The sequence below is a fragment of the Anopheles maculipalpis genome, chromosome 2RL (assembly GCF_943734695.1).
Source record: "Anopheles maculipalpis chromosome 2RL, idAnoMacuDA_375_x, whole genome shotgun sequence".
NCBI lineage: Eukaryota > Metazoa > Arthropoda > Insecta > Diptera > Culicidae > Anopheles > Anopheles maculipalpis.
The window spans coordinates 89,093,308-89,113,630 of NC_064871.1; the positions used below are offsets into that span (position 1 = coordinate 89,093,308).

At 41.3% G+C, this 20,323-nt stretch overlaps 1 protein-coding gene across 1 annotated transcript in view; it reads right to left on the reverse strand.

Moving 5' to 3' along the window:
* Positions 1–811, reverse strand: part of LOC126567895 (protein phosphatase 1 regulatory subunit 12B-like) — a 34,788-nt gene extending 33,977 nt beyond the window's left edge. Inside the window, exon 1 of the mRNA XM_050224242.1 lies at positions 598–811. Coding sequence (XP_050080199.1) covers positions 598–677 — 80 coding nt within the window. The 5' untranslated portion in view covers positions 678–811. The remainder of the gene's footprint in view (positions 1–597) is intronic.
* Between the last annotated feature and the right edge of the window lie 19,512 nt (positions 812–20,323).

Below are 20,323 nucleotides of genomic sequence, written 5' to 3' on the forward strand. Positions count from 1 at the left end.
AAGCAACAAACCACTTGGTGTGCAAGCTTTAAGACGGGCGTAGGGTTGTGCAAAAAGGGAAGCAAAAGAAATGAACGGAAGTGCAAAGGAAGAAAGGGGACCGAATCGAAAGCCAACAACAAACCGACGCACACTGCACTTTACGGGGCTCGTATGATTTAAGCTCCCCCACCAGGCACACAACAACCCGAATAAATAAATCAGCTAACGGAGCGGGTAAGCCACAACCGGAGCCAACTTAAGTCCGAGATGATAAAACACACCAAACCAAACAACAAGAGCACATAAGCGAATTAACGAAAGCTTCACCTGCATGACTTTTCCAACCCACTGTACGTATGGTGGCTATGTTTGTGTGTGTGTGTGTTGTTGGTGGCACGAATTGCAAATACGTTTCGCTCGCACTAAACGAATTAATGACACCACTTAGAGACGCTTTGGGCGTTAGTTGCGGCAGAAGATTTAACAAAAAAAAACACACACACAAACACACAAAATCGTAGACCCTCGCTGAAGCGTAGAAATGAAACACACGCACACTATTATATTCCGTTCACTAAACTAAACAGAAAACCCCCAAAATAATGGACTACTTACATGCGCGCGAGATGCAGCCGGTCCTGCGTGGAGAGATGCTCGACCTGAGCCATCTCGGCGACTAAATCGGCGTGCTCCATCTTGCCGATGTTGAAGCTCAGCTTACGGCTCCCGCCACCGGGGGCGCTGGTGGTGGTGCCGGAGCTTGTGGAGGAATGGAAGCGGCTGCCGGGGGCCGCTGTTGCGGTTACGATGATGTTCGCCGCCGTTGCTGCACCACTTACCACCCACTGTGTGCTTTACCGGACGTTTCACATACACACACACATCGACACGTACTGACACACATTTAACACACGGGTTTACACGTTTATTCGGACATTGGGACTACAGTTACAGGGTGGTTTGTTTTTACGTTCTTAGAGGACCTGCTGATAGGCAACTGGAAACAATAGAAAGACATAATCATCTTGTGTGCATTTCACTACTTATGCGCTAATATTTGATTAAATTTTCTTCATAGAACAAACATCACAAGACAAGACATCTTTCGTGGCATTTCGGTAAGCTGAGGAAGAGTCATGGTCACCAATACACTGCTGCACCACTGCACAGTCGTACGCAATGGAGCGTGGATAATGTGATAATTAGGTGACCTCGCTATCCTCTTCACACAAAGACACACGCACTCGGTACTACGGTATTGTACGTGAAAACTGTGATAACACGATCTTGAACTTGATCTCACGAATATTGCATTATTGTGTTTATTTAACTAACAACACTTGAAGATCGTAAAAAAAAACAAACACACTCACTTCCGTCGGATTCATATTTACACACAGTGATCGTAAGGAGATCATGCGACCAATTGACACTTTTCTGTTGAATAATTTTGGAACAGTACACAATAAGTATAGCACAAACGTACGCAATAAAAAAATCACATGATCCACACAAGTCTTCACACAAACGATTTTTTGAAATAAATTATAAGTTTTCGATGCTTTGGATCGGTTCGATTACTTTAACATATCGAATAGATCTGTTGTTCGAGTCCGGTAGAATCATCTAAAATGAAAAGAAATATAAAGAATTATTAGTAACCATGTAAGCTTTATATTTTACATTATCTTTATTTTAACTTTCATAATCGTCATCATCGCCTTCTTATCTGTTTTGTTTTCTTCTTTATTTTTTATTATTTTATTTTAATTCCGTATCTCTATACTCTTTTTTTACATTTTATTTCTCTATTATTTTTCTCTTTACGTTTTTCCTATTTTTTCATCTTCTTTCTTTTATGTTGTGTATAATTTTTCTAATTAATTCGTCCTCTTTTGGATTTTTTTTACATGTTTCTTCTATTAATTATTGATAAAAGAGCCCATTATTTTTTTCGTTTTGCAGTTTCAAGTTCATTTTTTTCTCATTTTTTGTCTAACTAATGTATTCTCTTTATGTAAAACATATTCTCAACAAATTAAAATCGAATTTGAAGCTATTTTAATTTATTCAACGCACAAATATATTTAAATTGCATATTTATACATCAATTAGGAGCTTATTAGATGCGTTTCTCAAAACTAACGCATCAAAGCATTTTCCACGCCACTAGTAATCGTTTTCTACGCCTTGGAAAATTGGTAATGTTCATTTAGTGTAACAGTAAATATAACATTTTTAAACTCCACTTTTCTTCGCGTTAATGATTGCTGCTGCTGCTGCTGCTGCAGCTAAGCTTGCGTGCAACACACATCCCTCCTCCCCATCTAGGAGGCGGTAATTTAATTCTCAGCTCATCACCATTATCAAAGCACTTGCTTGAAAATGCCGCCAGACACGAAGTAACTGACACACGCCACAGCAAAACTACCACACTGTTGAGCATGAGTTCCGTAAAAAAAATAGTATCGGAAAAAGAAAATGGAAGACCTAGTCCGGGTAAGAGATACATTCCTACTCCGGCTAAGTGCGATCAATCATCTCGAAACTCTCATCTTCGGGTGTGGTTTTCAACGTTCACGAATTAACGATATTTTGCTCCATCGGAAAATGGGTAGGGAAAACTGTTAGCTCCGTTGAAAGATCCCACGGTTTGTGAATTTCTGTACCGATGAATCGATGTGCAGAAATGGAGGGATGTTTTGCAGTCCTTGCCACCTTTTTTTTTGTTTTGTTTTGTTTTGCAGTCGTGTGGAAAGGTCTGCTCCGGCCACTACTAACGAGCGTTTGCCGTTTATTTCGTTCACGTGTTTACTTCTCGCACGACAGAAACTGATACGAGTGTGTGTTGCTCTTTATCACTCTTACGGGATACCACACACGAAATGCGGGAGAAAAAATGGAAAAGCTCAAGAGAAAAACAAACTTTAAAAAGACATTGCCCAGGTATAAGCCTGAAAGGTATACCGAAGCGCACACATATTGTCAGTGGCAGTCAGTGCAGCTTAGGGGTTCGACCCCCTCCGAGAGCTTAACGCTTCCCGAGCAGCCGGGTAACCAGGGTAAGTGCGGTGATACGATTAAGGTGAATTAAATAAAAAAAAAACAAAATCAACGGTACACACCGGTCAAATCAAATCGAATTTTGAACAAATGGAACAGCAAAAGAAAGCATCGTTTCGAGCCAATTAGTGAACAAAACGTGGCGTACCCTGGTGAAATAAATAGCACTTGACCTCGCGAGGAAAAATCTGTGTTATTAGGTAGAAATAGGTCTAGCGGAAATCCGCCGTAGTAAAAGCTCAATACATTAAATAGAAGATATTATTTGAGCGCTTATGAAGCTCAAAGTGATACGATAAAGTGATTCCGTTAATACACAGGTAGCAAAAATTAAATTACCGGTGCGCAGCAAATGGGCGAGGAAAATTGATTGCACACTTTGCATCCAATCAAAAAGCCGGCCACGTTGTGAAGCGTTGCGTAAGCGCACCAAATCACGTTCCAACCGTTCCAGCCAGCGTTGATGAAAGGGCAAAATAGCAAAAATGCGAAATGTGTAATCAAATTTAATCGTCCTTAACAGGTGACGACGACACAGCTACTGCTTGAATAATTTTATTGCGACGTTTATGGGGCGTCTTTAAGATGTTTCTTTCCTTATTGCCGCGACAAGCGACAAATGTAAAGATGTGAAACAATATGTTTCGTTCAAAGTTTATAACTACGTAAAGATGTTCTTTTAGCACTTGCAACCCATAAACGTTTAATTTGTCCTGATGTGCGTGTTGTTTACATTTAGTTTGCTAATTTATTTACACTGTTGCATTTGCACCAGACTGCCTCGGATATCTGCCCGGGGTCGTTTTTCTTCAGATAAGTAAACATTTTCCCCCCCGAACTGGAATCCCGTGTGGGGCATATATTAATCTTACGGAAGCCGACCGTAAGACCTGGAAACAATTTGCTTGGCTAAATACTTGGCATTGCTTTTAGCACTCATGCCTGGCGGAAGATATTTTACAATAGACTGAGAATGAGGTGAGGTTAAAGCTGTACGAGCTATTATAGCTGGTTTTACGACAAATTTTTGCTCTGCGATTTTCATAATGACTGAACATAAGAAGCCACTGAGGAAAGGGAATGTAGCAAAAGCATTATGAATATCTTATGAATACGGAAGAAACAAATTTATCTTATTAAAGGAAAACAGCTTCAATTTGCATCAAAGGCCTATTGAGGGTTTCGAATTATTTTTTTTTCGATCAGAACTAAAAAGTGTCGAGTACACGAGACCCGGTCAGTCCGGTGGTAAGGCGGCAATAAAGCTAGGCTTCACACGACAGAACCAGGGCTCAATTCTCGTCCTTACCGTTACCCCGTAGAGGGGTTTTAATGTCCAACTACGTGAAATCAGTGAGTCCAGTAATCCTTGACTTTGGAGGACGTTAGTCCAAGTGCAAAGCTCATTCTTATGAGCTTGCTCTTTTGTACAGACTCAAAGCCTTTTAATTTACTTCATTTTGCATATTAAAAACCATAAATGAGTTTTGCAATTATTTCCCACAAAGGTTTATCAATTTAACACGTATAACATAATCAAAATTATCAATTCATCAAACGATTTATAAATCTACATCCGGAACTCGTAATGTAAATCAAACATCAGGTACGCTAAGCTGCGGAAAATGCATTTGCCTCCCCCTTGATATCAACACCCACCTCCAAGCACCGTGATTTAGTTGTTTCCGATTGATTTCCATCTACAGAACGCATCAAACATTCATGGAACACAAATTGGAGCACCGGCAAACCATGCAACAAATTCATGCCGCGTACTCTACCGGAATATTAATCATTCGATAGTATTTCGCTTCATCGAAAATCGTTCCACGAATCGTACACTCTTTTCACGCATGCCTAGATTTAAATATCGTGCGGCCGCATCAAACTCAACAGTAGCAAACGCCTAGACGGCACCTGACAGGACAACATTATAAGCGGTGCAAGTAAAGTACCGGCCGTTATATAACTTTACCGATTTCGACGATGTACGTGAGAAAAATGTTCAATCTGTTAAAGCTGCTACGATGATAAACGATCAATATTTCCCAAAGGGACCGTGCAACGCTTTAAGGAACATTTATTTTCCCACCACAGCCCACTCCCTAGACCACAAAAAAATCCGGCTGTGTTTAAATTTTCATTTGATGCAATAAATAAAACTTTTCTCCATTTGCTACGGTTTTGATAAATTGGATTTATTCTACAAAAATCAATCATCTTTAACGGCAACCCACTGGTGTTTCGGGTCTTCGTTCATTCGGCGGTACATTATAATGAGTGCGTCGATTTACGAGCGGCAGCGCCGCATTAAACGGCCCATAAAAGGTACGAAAGGATCAGGTGTTTGTCTGTTCGCATCGAGTGACAAGTTCAGGGGAACCTCTACAAACCAGAAAAGGAAGCGTGGGTGGGTTAAGATTTTAATTGGCACGGTTCATGGATAAAGTGGAGGTAGATTTATCGATGTTCATCCACACCGTCGTTGTTCGTCGAGCGAAATTGCTTTAGTGTTACGCTTCATGGGAACATTGGCTGGCTGGTTGCGTTTTCATACCGTAGAAGGATAAAACCACAGAGAGAAAGAGTTTAAGTGGAATGAAATAAACTTAAGACGTGTCAAATGAGGAACGAAAGTATGAAAGATTTAGTTTGCGTGCTTGTTGGCACAGTACGCAGCCAGTTAGGTCGAGTGAACCACCAGGCGTCTCCATTAAGAAATGCTTTTGTTGAAAATCATGTACACTTTGGGAGTTTTTTGATTATAAAATTCAATGTTTTTGTTGCATAAACATACGTTACAAATACGTTCCAATTCTAACAAAAATATACATCTCTATAAATGATGAATAATCATTTTGGTAGCAACGTTTACAATTTACGACACTAAACATCATTAGCGAATTTATCAAACATTTCGATGCTACAATCATGCGAGCGTGTGCGTAAATGAAGAACATTAATAAATTAACATCATTTTCATCTCGCTATCGTCACCGCCATTGACAGTTGCCTAAGTATCCTAACAAGATTCTCGACAATGAATCCTTAGACCTGTCCATCAATCGAGCTTATTGAGCGAACGAACGAACGTTTCCCGCCACCATTCATGAAATAATTTGACCGAAACAGGCAAACATCTCGCTGTCCCCAGGATGCCATCCTAACCAGCTGCCCTCAATCAGAGCGCTTTAGTTGATCAGCGGAACGCCGACGCACTACTAGAAGCAACACGAGCGAGATATAGGGAAAGAGAGACAGAGAGAGAGATTAATTGCCGACGGCTGACACGTCGACTTTCAATCCCATTAGATGATGCTAAAACGTTCGCAAATAATCCAGCTACCGAACGGTCAAGGTTCGTTTGCATCGAACGGTTCTCAGCAATAATTTCACTGCCAAACGACTCACCGTACGTTTCGAATCTGATTTTGCAGCCGGGAAAAACTCCACCGGGAGAAGTGTTAATTACGATCGATTCTGTGGAGCATTTGAAAACTGCTGAGCAAATAACCAACGCTATTATTCGTCCTTCTGTACGCGGAACACACTGGCATGTGGTGGGGTGTGGAGAATGGAGAATTGAATGAATTGAGCGTGAATCCATCGCACACGACTCATTAGAATTCACCAAACCAGAAGTTCAAAATTTATAGTTTGCATGCCAAACCGGATTCCATTATTCTCTTTCGCGTGCTGTAAATGATTGTGTTTGTAAAATGAGTCCTAAAGCGCATTACAATCGCGGAATTATAAATTCTCACAACAAATAGGCAACCCTTTGCCGCAAATCAAACATCAATTGTGTGAAACTCATAGCGTATCTGTATGCAAATGAACGACTGGTGATGGATATTTGGTTTATATTGATTTGGGGATTACGTTGACCGAGTTCTGACTGTCTCGTTTGTAAGGATTTCAGTTGAACTATTTTTATGAAGATGTTTATAATTTTAATTTTAATTAAAGTTTGCTTCACCACAAACAATTTTAAATTACGATAATCTGATGAAATTCACAGCTGGTCCGTTCCCACAGTTTCCTGACAGTCGCCTTAAGTTTTCACCATGACCCAGAAATAGACTTCCGACTATTTTTATCCACATTTCAATCGCTCTGAAACTTGCACGAGTGTTCCTTCCTGCTCCCGACTTTTCGACCGTTTCCAGAATGTGTTCCCCTCCAGAACATCGAAATGAGGTTAAGCTTCCCGGGGTCCTTGAGTACGATAGAGCGACAAAAAGGATAGAGAAGCAGTAGCACATAACAACAACAACAAAAAAGTCCCATGTAAACAAACCGGGCAAGGTTGCCGGAATGCAATGAACTTCCATGGTTTTACGATGTTGTATTCCTTTCTCCGTTTTGCGACACGCAACGCTTGCCTTCGGTCGATTTATAACGCTAATCTTACGGGTTGCAACACCACCAACACCTGCCCCAGCTTTGTTCTATCGGTTAGTTAAGCAGGTGCGCTCACATTGGACGTGTATCCCTACATATGTTCGACTATTGCACAAAAGCATCTAGGTTAATAGACGAAACACACGCGATAAAGTGCAGCTTCGGTACGGAAAACACCACCAAGGAGGAACGGGAAATGCGCCCACATACCCTCCAAAAAGCGACAGGGAGTTCAACATTCCAAGAAAATGAGGCCACCATTGGTTTAATGCGGAACGCGTTTCGCGTCCTGCCACCGAAGTTGACGGGAGTGCATAGTCCGAAAACAAAGGTGGACAGCCGGTTCCTACTATCCTTGGAAAGCTATTGCACCGGAAGCGAACGATATAAAATGGTAGCAACCTGGAAGAGGAACACACCGTGTGAAACTCGCCATGGCACAGAGGTTAGGTAAGTATTGCGACCTACGCTTTCTGGGTTAGTGCGATGTTGATGTGGGTGGGGAGGGGGTTAAGAAGGAAGGTGCGGGAATAATCTACAGAGAGAAAAGGTGTTTACAACTTATGTGCTTGTGCTTGATTGTTTGCTATTATGATGAGTGAATTCACGTAAAACTAGGCGGATTTCGGCGAAAGAAAGAGTGTTACGTAAGATTGTAGTTTCATCGTTTTGGGTTGCAATAAGAACTAAAAAAAATGAAACAAGCTTAAAGCGTTTTTAATTTTGTTTTTTTATTTTTTAAAACACAAGCGGTGTTGACAATACGGCACTGGACCGTCATTATTAATTATAAATAAATAAAAAATAAGCTTAAAGCGTTTTTCTTAAATCTAAATATTTTTGTTCAGATGAAACATGGAAATAAGAAATTCAATTTTCATTTGGAAGACGAAAAATGATTGATCCGTTTTACTTCAAACATTTTTCACGAGAAAACGAAACGTTGTACTTGGACTGTAACTGTATCTATGACTGTAGAAAAAAAAATTACATAACGAAGCATAGCTGTTGAATAAAACAGTTCTATTCAATGGTAAACTTTGTAGAAATTACGAAAAACGGATTAATAAAAAAAAACAACATAATACAAACAATGGGAAACAAAAGAAGAAACAACATAACAAAAACAAAACAAACAATAATTAAATATAGTAATGAATACAGAACTATACCAACAGCAATGCGGTCAGGCCATTCTAACGGAATAAAAAATATACAACCAAATGCTGGAAAAAAAACAAACAAACTGCTCTTTAAGCAAAGAAACAAACCACTAATCGTTAGTGCAAAACAAAACCATTTGCCACAAAAGAAAAAATATCCTCAGGCACACACATCATTCGGGGTCGTCAAAAGCACCGTTCGGCATTGTCCATGTTGATTTTATTTATTCCTCGAGTCCTGGCTAAAACCGAAGCAGTCCCAACTGAGACCCACGCGAACAAAAGTCTACCCGAATGGTAAAACAACCGGAAGTCACCGGAAGAAGGGACAAAGCAAAACCTCCCAAAAGTTCCATCCCTTTTTCGAACTTCTGTTTAAATATGTACACTTGTTGGCGTTCAATTTCCGTTCCGAATGTAACGGAAAGGAGAAAAAATGTTTTTTTGCACCACAATCTGCAGCAGTCCAAATGCTCGCAAAAGCACATTCGGTGTCGGTTAGCCACGCCAACACACACAGTCCCAGAAACCTCCTAAATAATAATAAAAAAAAGAAGCAAAGTAGCCAAAAACTCCAAACAAACAAACAAACCGAAAAAAGGTTTCTTTTTTTTCTCCACTGCCGTCGTGCCTATTTTTCATTCGTCCTAGGTTGAACATGCTGGGTGCGGGTGGATATTGTGCTTTATGACAGATTTGGAAATGTAGGCGATTTTTGTTTTCTTCGCAGTCAGAAGTCGCTGTAAGGACATTAGTTGGGACGTTTGGAGTAGCAGTAGAAAGCGTGTTCCTTCCGGGCGTATGTTTGCCAGCACTTTCATCAGACTATTGACACTTGGCAAAAGCGAAACTTATGGAGGTTGTGTTGAAGCATTGCATACAGTTCATGCTATGTAAAGTAGCTCTTATTAAAAAGGAGAGGTCAGCTGCTCACTAAAATGGGAGAGGTTAGGCCACTCGCTAACTCCACGCTCATTTAGGGCGAAGAGCTTGAAAAGAGCAAAGAGCTATCTGAGGAAGAAGAGCTTGATGATCACAAAGAGCTACCTCGGGGGCGAAGAGCTACCTTGTGAGGGCGAAGAGCGCTTCGTTTCTGTCTTGCCAATGTTGAAAGGGGAATGTAGACGAGGAGTTTTTCCACTAGTGAAATATACTTTGAATTTGAGAAGAGGCTTCCAAACTTTACCTTTTTATAAATAAAAGAGCGCACTCAGAGTCTTCAGTTTATTGAGTTGAGGCCTCCTGGTAGCTCTTGAGCTCCCAACACTACATACCATTTTAAAATGGGTTGTTTCTTTTCAGATAACTGCTAAACAGGGTTAAACTGACACTTCACAAACAAATAAAATATTTTTCTAATATTAAAGATTCTTCCAAAATTTTAAAACCCAAAAGATTTTGGGTTGTTTCGTTTATCTATAGAGGCTTCTAGTCTCTGAGACTGCATTCGCCTCTACCCCAGGGATTGGAGAGTACAACGCCAACTAAATTTCTGTAATCACGTACACAGTGTATTTTACTAAAAAGGGTTCGAGCGCGTAACATGCTTTGGTGTGCGTTTCCAAGAACGACACTGCCGGTATGTTACGTTCATTTAATTATATATGCTGACTTTTGTCGCGGTAACGGCGTTCTCCCAAGTGAAGTCTTTGCCAACGAAAGCACTAGCGCACCGCGAGATAATTTCTACGTGGTTGACAGTACGGTAGACACAACACGGGAAGAGTAACTACATTGAATTACCGGCAGAGAAGGCAAAATAATGGAAGCGACACACACCCTTCGGTTCATGCCAACTAAATCATATTACAGTGCAATTACTTTCCAAGAAATAACATACGAACTGAGCTGTAAAAAAAAAAAATACAATTTCCAACAATTTATACGCTACCTATAATTTTACAGCGAAGTAAAGAGGTACGGAATAAGGATTTCGAAATATTCTCCTCTCCTCAATTGCTTGCTTGCTGCATATTTTGCCATTAAATTTTCCGTAGTTTTCCTGATGCCTGCAGCATTTGCGTAAAACGAAACGCAATATTGCATCTGAAAACAGGAATGCCTCCCATGTGTTGTGGTTCGTGCGGGTAACTTCACTTCATCGTCCCTGTTTAAGCATGGAACAGCGTAATGAGTTGAGACTGAGCATCGTACCGTACCGTAATGGTTTAGACGCCACAACTCTTGGCGGGATAATAATTACACAATAGCTCATCTGCTGGCAGCCTGGTGTATGATCGGCATCGCATGCAACTCCCTAGCCGCTCACTCATCGTTGGGTTTGTCAGCTTTTATACCAACGTACACCACACCGCAACATCCTTTTTTTGTCGCGCATAGTCACAAGCTTATCAAACTTGTTTCATCAACGCAGTGTGTGATGGATTTGGTTGCTGTGGAGCGATCCATTGGCAGCCTCCAGGACATTGGTTAAACGCAACAGACAAAGACAACCTTATTGGAAAGAAGGTTTTTTTTACAACCAAAATGGCTGCTCTTCATGGTATTATATACACCTTTACTAACCGATTTTGCGACTGCAATATATCACAACGCATTTATAGCCTTCCGCAACATTCGTCTCAATCACAACATCTGTCAAATTTTGTAATTTATATCCATAGTGTACACACCATATGGTTCAATATCTTGCACCGAGCGACGCCTATCCGCAAGCCGAATGTCACCGCATTAAAGCCCACATACATTATCGAACATTATCGATGGGACCAATCAAAACTTCCCACTGCCCCGTTGGATGCTCCATTAGAAGCGTCCGATAATGCAGAAAGGTCTATAAATTAATAAATATTCATGCGTGATAACGATAAACGATCCACGCCAATCTATCTTGGCTCGAGGCTTGAAGCGAGTTCGGGGAAAATGGACGATATGATCGCATCCATAAATGGGGCAAGGCGAAAACAAGCAAATGTACAAACATGGCAGCAGAAATGATGTATTCTACTTAGCTGGAAGCCATATTTTCGGTAGAGTTTGTATTCTTGTTTCTGTTTGGAAAACGTGATAAACAAGCACATAAATAACAGGTAGCAGCGGAAAATGTACGATTAACTGAAAAGAAAGGTATTTGCTATCTTTTTTAATGATAGCCATTTTTATAAAAGTTAAATGTCAGTGATTTTTTAGAAATTCCCTGTGACATAGACAACAACGCCAACGGTCCTTCACACGACAGAACACAACGTCGCAGGTCTTCACACGACCGGATCAGTGTTCAAATCCCATCCGTTCCGTATTCCCGTAGCGAGGTCTGACTATCAAACTACGTGGTAGCAGCAAGTCTAGTAAACTATTCGATGGCCAACGTGACCTCGTTGAACCAAAATGAAAAATATATTACAAAAATTAAATCCAAAAATCGCGTTACTTTTGTGTTAAAGCTTAGCTTGTTGGACTGTTATTGGTTATGTTGTGTTTTAGTCGGATATAGTTTTTAGGGACGGTCGAGAAGAAGAGGCTTATGTGGCGCCGGTCTTCACATAAAGTCGAGTCCTCTGGCTATTGTAGCGCCAAAGCAGAAGCAGCTAGCTTCCAGGGTGGTGATCTTCGTACAGAGTTAGTGGCACGATTTTCCACACGACAGGAACCGCATCAAGTCTGATTCAAATTGTTAAAGCTCTAGCTACTCATCTGTACGTATCATAAATAATTTGTATAAAGAACTATTATATGACCTAGAATGTTGTGTTTCATCTTCATGCCCGTTTTCTAATGGCTTACTAAACTTTTTGATACGACGTTCGGTAAACGTTCCGTATGGGATTCGATCACCGGTCTTGTCTCGTGTGAGTCCTGAAATCATTTTCGGCCTAGGTCATCGGACCGCCCTGAGAAGGAAATGAAGGATTTGAACTCTCGCCCTCTAGAGTATTACCCGCTGCTTTATCAAACTGTACTGTTTTACACCCCATTTTGCCAGCGTTAATATCCAATCTGCAATCTGCTGTCTCATAATAAACTTTTATGCTCTTGCAAGCAAATCTTCAATCGCTTGGATTATAAAAAATTGCTTCAGCATCAGCATCATGCAGATCATCTCATCCGCTAAGTACAGTGTCATTCTAGGATAAGAACATCACCATTTTCCTGGAAATATTTTTCCATCAATATCTGCCCGAATGGAAACCCTTCCATTCAGTGAACTGTAAATGGCCGTCTATTCATTTCATTTATAAACCCTTTTCCCTACCTCGATGACTTGGTTTGACATATGTAGATGGCAGAAAACTTTCAATCAACTTTTTTCGCGAACTAACAATTAACTCCAGTAAAAGTGGGAACAATTTTACCGACAAAACTCTACCAAAGCAGCTGTGTAACTATTCTTCGTTATGTTACTGCTTCTTCAGTCCCCACTTCAACATTCTTCCCACCAATTTGGATGCTTCCGTCCGTTACCGGAAGGCTAAACCGAAAAGGAGGGAAAACGGTAAAGGAAAAACAAAAACAACAGTCCGTACGCTTAACTTACAACATAATGTTGTCTTTTCTAACGATTACAAACGACAGTCGGAAGAGTAGGGAACGGTTCGCGATTGCGGCAACAACGGCAATGTCGATTGTTGCGTGGGATCGACTCACCGAACGCCGAGATTACAACCGAACAGTAACGCCGTATGGAAGTGCGGAAACGCGTCGCGAAGCGTGCGAGGTAGAAAATTGGACTTTTCCTCCACCGATGGGGGAATCATGACGATGATGATGATGATGTCGTCGTTGCGTCGATGCTGCCCGAACCTGATGACGAGATGACAACGATACCATTACCGTTCGCATTTCGGATAACCAAAGAGGGAGGAAAGAAAGGAAAGCACCACAAACAATGCAATCAAGTGAAAGACAAATGGTACAAAATGGGAGTTCACAAGAAAAGCCTCCAGGCGAGAGAGAAAAAAAAGGGACGCTACACCAAAGAGAGAAAAACGAAACATATCGAACCATGAAAATAAAAACAAACAATTTATTCATGCGAACATCGTTCGAAAGCGGATCGGATCGGTGACTGTCCGGGAACAGTTAGGTATGACTATAGACGGTGTTTTATCGGCTGTCTAGTGCGTTCAATTCATCGCAAACGATCAAGAGATGCTAGCCAGCCAGCAGAAGGGAAGAAAAAACATCTCAAGAAAACGGCGCGACAGTACTCTTAGACGGCGCGTTATGCTGCGAGACACATTATTAGCGCCTCGGGTCGCCCGAGTTTCTTCACCGACCAGTTTCCTTTCGCTACGGCCAGAAGAAAAAACACAAACTCCTTGGTAGGTGGAACGCAAAACTTGGGATGCAGCAAAAGTTGAAGAAGACGCTTGTCTGGAGAAGGGTGAAAGAGACGGATAAAATCCTATGATTCAGTGATTTTCTCATGTAAAAGCATGTCGTTACGCTTCGTGTTTGTTTTGCCCCTGCTCTTGGCGCCCCTTTTCCCCCCGGTTTTCCTGCTTCGGCGATGATTGCTCCCGATTGCAAACGAAAGTACCCTTTAACTAAGGATTTCATACTTCGGTTGGTTTTTGCTTGCCGGCTAGTCATGTTTTCCACATCAACTGGAAAAGGTTCGTGCTTCGCTTCCTGGGTGGGTTGAGCTCTGCGTGAATGATGGGATGCAAATCTTTTTTTTTTTGCGCACTTTACTTGACACAAATTTGACTTACCGTGCTCAAAACGGTATGTGAATTGACAAACCGCTCGATACGAAGGAAAAAACACGTAATCATACCAAGTGGGATTGAAATTGAGACAGTTTTTTTTCTAGCGGGAATTGGAAGCCAACTTTAGTGAACGTAGAGGGAAGTCGAAAACAGTAAAAGAAGCAATAAATAACAATATGAGTTGATACTGGGTTACAACTGATATGGAAATTTGGGAAGAGACTGAAGTAATTAAAAGAAGTAGGAATATTCACGAAAACACTGATACCTCTCCATATCTCCTCGATTTAAGTCATTGATATGAGTCATATCTTACAAAGATGTTACTGTTATGTCACCATAAAATGTCAATTATTATTTTACAGGCTGTTAGCTCTTCTCATGAGCTTCCTTTTTATATTCCTCGACTTTAAACAGCTTCGTTTTATAATAAAAGTCCACCTCCAATTGATAAAAACCTAAAACCTATATTCTGACTTATCAAGTTATTCTAGACGAAAAGATGACAAGGAAATATGAAAGCCAAAATGTTTCAGCAAGGAATTCAAAGTGAACCTATGAACAGTAAGATGAATTTTTCCGAGAGCCATTGGGACATACTTAGTCCAGGATATCTGCAGATGCTCGATGTGAATGATAAGGATCTTCCACGGCGGGGACCGGGATCAGAACGTCAACTATGAGATTAACGTATTACTTATTCTTCTTCTTCTTCTTCTTGGATTAACGACCTCGGAGGTGGCCACACTGGCCTTACACTTATTGACATCCACGTATTTGACTAGTCAGTTTTCACTAAGAGGGATCGGTAGTGATTCAGATGAGTTCAGATTCGGATAGGAGCTGACGTTATGGTCCTCTGGTGTCACTTTTGCCTTTGAAACCTGCCGTGTGTCTGTGTCAACCACAAAACTGCCCCAGTGCATTACTAATTGCAGTCATTTAGGCGCCAACACGCTTTAATTTTATCACGCTTTAAAGTCTACTTATATCATTAATTTTATTGATAAAAACATGAAATTAAAAAGCAAAACGTATAAATGTTTTCGCATGTAAAATAAATAACAAAACAGGAAGTGACATACAATGTAGATAGTGCCTTTAGGCAAGGATTCAAAAATGCTTCTTCTTGGCTTAACGACCTTCTATAGCTCACGCCAGCCATCGGTTGGCTTACTAAACTCGCCGATACCACGTAGTTGGATTGTAAGTCCTTACTACGGGGGGTACTGTCCGGATGGAATTTGAACCCCGGTCGTGCCCTATAAAACCGGCGTTGCTGTCGCATACACCACCGGGATGCTCCTACATTGATTCGTACATTGGCATCGTACACCGGGCGATTCCGTACACTGAAATTATCAAAATACTATTCACAGCCAGTTTCTATCTTACACCAATTGTACGGGCAATGCCGCGTGCAATGATTTATCACGGGTCGAAATTCCACCATACTATTCTACCTTTATTCTTGCAGCCATTACACTCAGTCGTTGCACACTTCCGGGTTTGAACACCTCTTCTGTTCATTCTTCTAACTCAATCACGCAAACCACCACCCGCGAGAGAGGTAAACGGAAAAATCCATTCATCTCAACGCACAAACGGAAACAGCAAACGGAAGGATCACTCGTGTGCGCCCGTATCTGGCAGCTAAATCTGCTTTTTTCCATCGCTGATCGATTTATGCAAATATCGCATAAATCATTCCGAATTCATACAGGGAAAACGATGGCAGTGATCGAACAAAAAGTTCAAAAAAAAAAAAAAAAAGCCACAATGGAAAATAAAGGCTGTATAGAAAGTCAGACCGTCCAAAAATAGAATATGCTACGATAAAATAAATTGGCGAAATGATGTTCTCCAGCTTAGCGCCAACGGTAGTGCATTTGTGGATTGCTTTTTGTAGCGTTTTTCGCGTTTGTCCATTCACAGCCAGAACAGCCAAAGAGGACTTGAAATTTGTTATATTTTTATTTGAATTTTTCGATTAGAAGAGTGACAAATCGAAACAGTACTGAAAACAGGATTTCATCGAAATAGATTGATGCGTTCGCAACAGTAATAAATACACAAAAAATGGATGCTCACAAATCGTGAACATATTGCACCCATTCCTGTGACATATGTGTAAGGAAATAGTTGAATTTATTAAACAAAATTTCAAAGTAAAGGTATTAACAACGTTCGAAGGTCGTTTCGTTCTGACTGTCGATACGCGAATGTCTTATCCTACTGCGCGCCTCCTAGTATATTCTTTCCGCTCTCTCTCCCTCTCTCTTTCTCTCGCTCTTCCACACTGCTCCCTATCCTCTTAGACAGTCCGCTCAGTTTTTCATTTGCTCTCTTTCTCTTCCTTATCTGTTCCCACACGGCCTTTCCTGATAACAATCAATCCGATTGTGACCAATTTTTCAACATATCTCCTGCCGTGGTCGTTAGAAGAGGCCCTTCATCTTCTTCGTTTATTTTGCGAACCTCATATCTATCATTCGGCAGTGTTCTTTGGATTTCATATGGACCCAAGTATCGTTTTTTGACCTTTCCTCCTGTCCTGAATTGGGTAAATGGCAACGCTACCAAATCACCCACCTTGTACATTCGTGTTTTCTTACGGCGAAGATTGTAGTATTTTCTATTTTCCTCTTGCATCTTAACAATGTTTTGCCGCGCGTGCTGTCGTAATTCGTCTCGTCCATCATTAAAGATTTTCTGCATTTCTTCCTTCAATATTTGCGCCAACATAACATCATCCTTCGTTTTCATTTTCACGCCAATGAACAACTCGAATGGAGTCATTCCAATTGCCTTTTGCCAGCTGTTGTTTATGACCGTTTGTACCCTATCAACGTGCTTAAACCACTCGTCTGACTTTTCCACAGATAATTTAGTTAAGATCGGAATTATTACGCCGTGGATTCGTTCGACTTGCCCGTTCCCTCGCGGTACTCCTGTAACAATCTTATGCGATTCTATATTATTTTCCATACAATAGTTTTCGAACGCTTTCGAAGTGAACGCCGTTGCTCTATCGGATATAATTCTTTTTGGATGTCCAAACGTATTTGCAACTATCTTTAACTTTTTAATTGCTTCTTCTGCCGTTGTAGATTTTACCGGAAATAGCCAAACAAATTTGGTGAACGCATCTATTATCGTAAAGATATGATTGTAGGACTTCCTAGTTGAGGGCATAGGTCCCATATGGTCAATATGAAATGTGTCCAAAGGAACGCTTCCCTTTGGGATGGAGTGAAGTTCTCCTTCCATCTTACCCCGCTTTCTTTCTCCTACTATGCATCTCACGCACGACGCGATAACTTTTGCGATCTTATTATCAACATTGGGAATAAAATAATCTGTCGCGATTCGTTCTTTCGTCTTTTTTACACCGAAATGTCCTTGCTCATGTGCGCTTCGTATTATTTGACTTTGCATTTCGCTCGGTACGTACAACTTCTCTGCCCCCACGCTGCCCTTATGAAGAACACCATCCACTACCGTGAATTCATCATAGCTTCCTTCATGTTCGATTCTGCGTATTATCTCTGCTATAGTCGAATCAGCACGCTGCGCTGCGGCTATTCGCGCACACACCACTGACGTTACCACCATAACGTTCGCTCGTGATAAGGCATCCACGTGTCGCATCCTGTCTGCTGAACGATGTTCCACCGCGTATTCGAATTCAGCTAGCACATCTAGCCATCTGCTGGTTCTCGCGTTCGGATTCTTCTTCACCAAGGACTGCTTAAACGCGATGCAGTCCGTTATTATCTTAAACCGTTGTCCAAGCAAGTAACACCGGAACTTCTTCACAGACTCAACCACTGCCAAAGATTCCAAGTCAAAAGAATGATAATTCTTTTCTGCCTGATTTGTTAACCGGCTATAATAATAGCAAGGATGGAACTGTCCGTCGTCTTCCGCCCGCTGCATTAAAATGCCTGCCAACGCTTCCTTGCTTGCGTCAGTATGGATTTCCGTTTCAAGCCCTGATTTGAAAATCCGAAGCACTGGATATTGACTTAATATTGTTTTTATATGATCAAACGCTTTCTTTACATCATCGGTTACTTCAAATCTTTCGTCTTTTCTTAGTAATGTCGATAATGGACGCATCACTTCCGCAAAATTCACTACAAATTTCCGAAAGTAACTCGCCAATCCGTAAAACCGCTGCAATTGTTTCGTCGTAGTTGGCATCGGAAATCTCTTCACCTTCTCTACTTTCAACTGCGATGGTTCTATGCGTCCTTCGTATATTGTGTATCCGAGGTACTCAATACGTCTTTGCAAGAACCTGCACTTCTTCCAATTAAATTGCAGTCCTGCTTTCTCAGCATTACTCAACAACCGTTTTACCGATTTTAAACCCGCTTCTTCATCCTTCGCTGGCACTATTATATCATCCACGAATGCTAATACGGTTCCATCGTTAATCAACTCACGCAATACCGAATTTATAAACCTGCCAAACGCACTGCCACTGAGACACAATCCGAATGGAGCTCTGCAGAACTCATATTGTCCTTCTTGGGTGACAAATGACGTGTACTTACGACTATCTTCAGCGATCGGCACATGGAAGTAAGAATTTTTTAAGTCTAACGTCGAATACACTCGAGCACTTTCTAATTGATCGATTTGATCTTCTACGATAGGCATGGGATACGAATCGCGTATGATTTTTCGGTTAATTTCCCGATAGTCCACACACACTCTACGCGACCCGTCTTTCTTCGGTACGACCACGATTGCACTAGCGTATGGACTGTTTGATGGACGCACCACACCATCACGTAGCCACTCGTCTACCTGCGATTTTACCACCTTCCTTTCCAGCGGCGCAAGACGTCTTGGGTGCGCACGCACCGGGATATCATCACTCACTTGAATTTTCAATTCATTGTCTTCATGCGGACAATCTTTCGGCTTGTAATTTCGAATACACTCTGAAATTGCGTCCTTGTATTTTACGGGTGCTTCCACTTCTTCCTCTTCAACATTAATATTGAAAATAAAGTTCCCTGGGGATGTTTCTACGTCTGCGTAAATATTAACTTTCCTTTTCAACATAACACCGTTAGTGGTCACACTCACATCAAAATGTTCTAGGGATGCCGTTCCTAGTACAGCCTCGAATGGCATGCTTTCGTTTGTCACCACATAGAATTGCACTTCCCGGTAATGTTCGTTCTCGATAGTCACATCTACTGTACAAACCCCTTGTGCCGCGATTTCTGTTCCACCGAAACCCGTAAATTTCACTGTGGTAGCGTCGAGACCCGGCTGTCCGATTTTCTTGTAAGTACGATATGTCATCAGGTTTAAGGAACTACCGGTATCGAAGAGTGTTTCTATGGCGATTGCTCCTATCTTCATGGTTATCATTGTTTTCTTTCCTGTTAGTTTCGTAGACTGCTTCGTCACAATTTCGTCTTCTCGGTTAACAGGAATTGGCTGGGAGCGCACACAATGACTTTGTTGTTCGCTGCACATCGATACATTTTGTTTACCACTTTTGCTACTGGTACTGCCCTTTTTACAGTCGCGTGCCCGATGACCGAACATATTGCACGAGAAGCACTTCGGTCCCTCGTTCTTTTGTGGGCATTCCGACAAAATGTGCGACGTTTCGCCACAGTTGAAACAATTCTGCCTTTTGATCTGTTTATTATTTGCCTTTTCGTTCGGTCGTAGCTTATCTTCCTTTTTTGTGAACTCTTCACGCTTCGTCTTACTCTTTGCAGTCTTCGTTACCTTTTCGAAATTCAACAACTTTTTCTTTAGTCGCTCGATGCTTTGAGCTTCTAATAATATCGACTGATGATGCTCATCGTCGGTTATTCCACTCACTATATACTCACATAGGCTTGGCTCATCCAGATCGATCGGTATCGCAAGCCGTTGCATTTCGTAAATATAATCTCGGATAGATTCACTTGTCTTTTTCTTCCGGTTGGTTAATGCACGATGCACATCACTCGCTCTTATGCGTGGAGCGAATTCTTTGATCAGCGCCTTCTCCAACTTCGC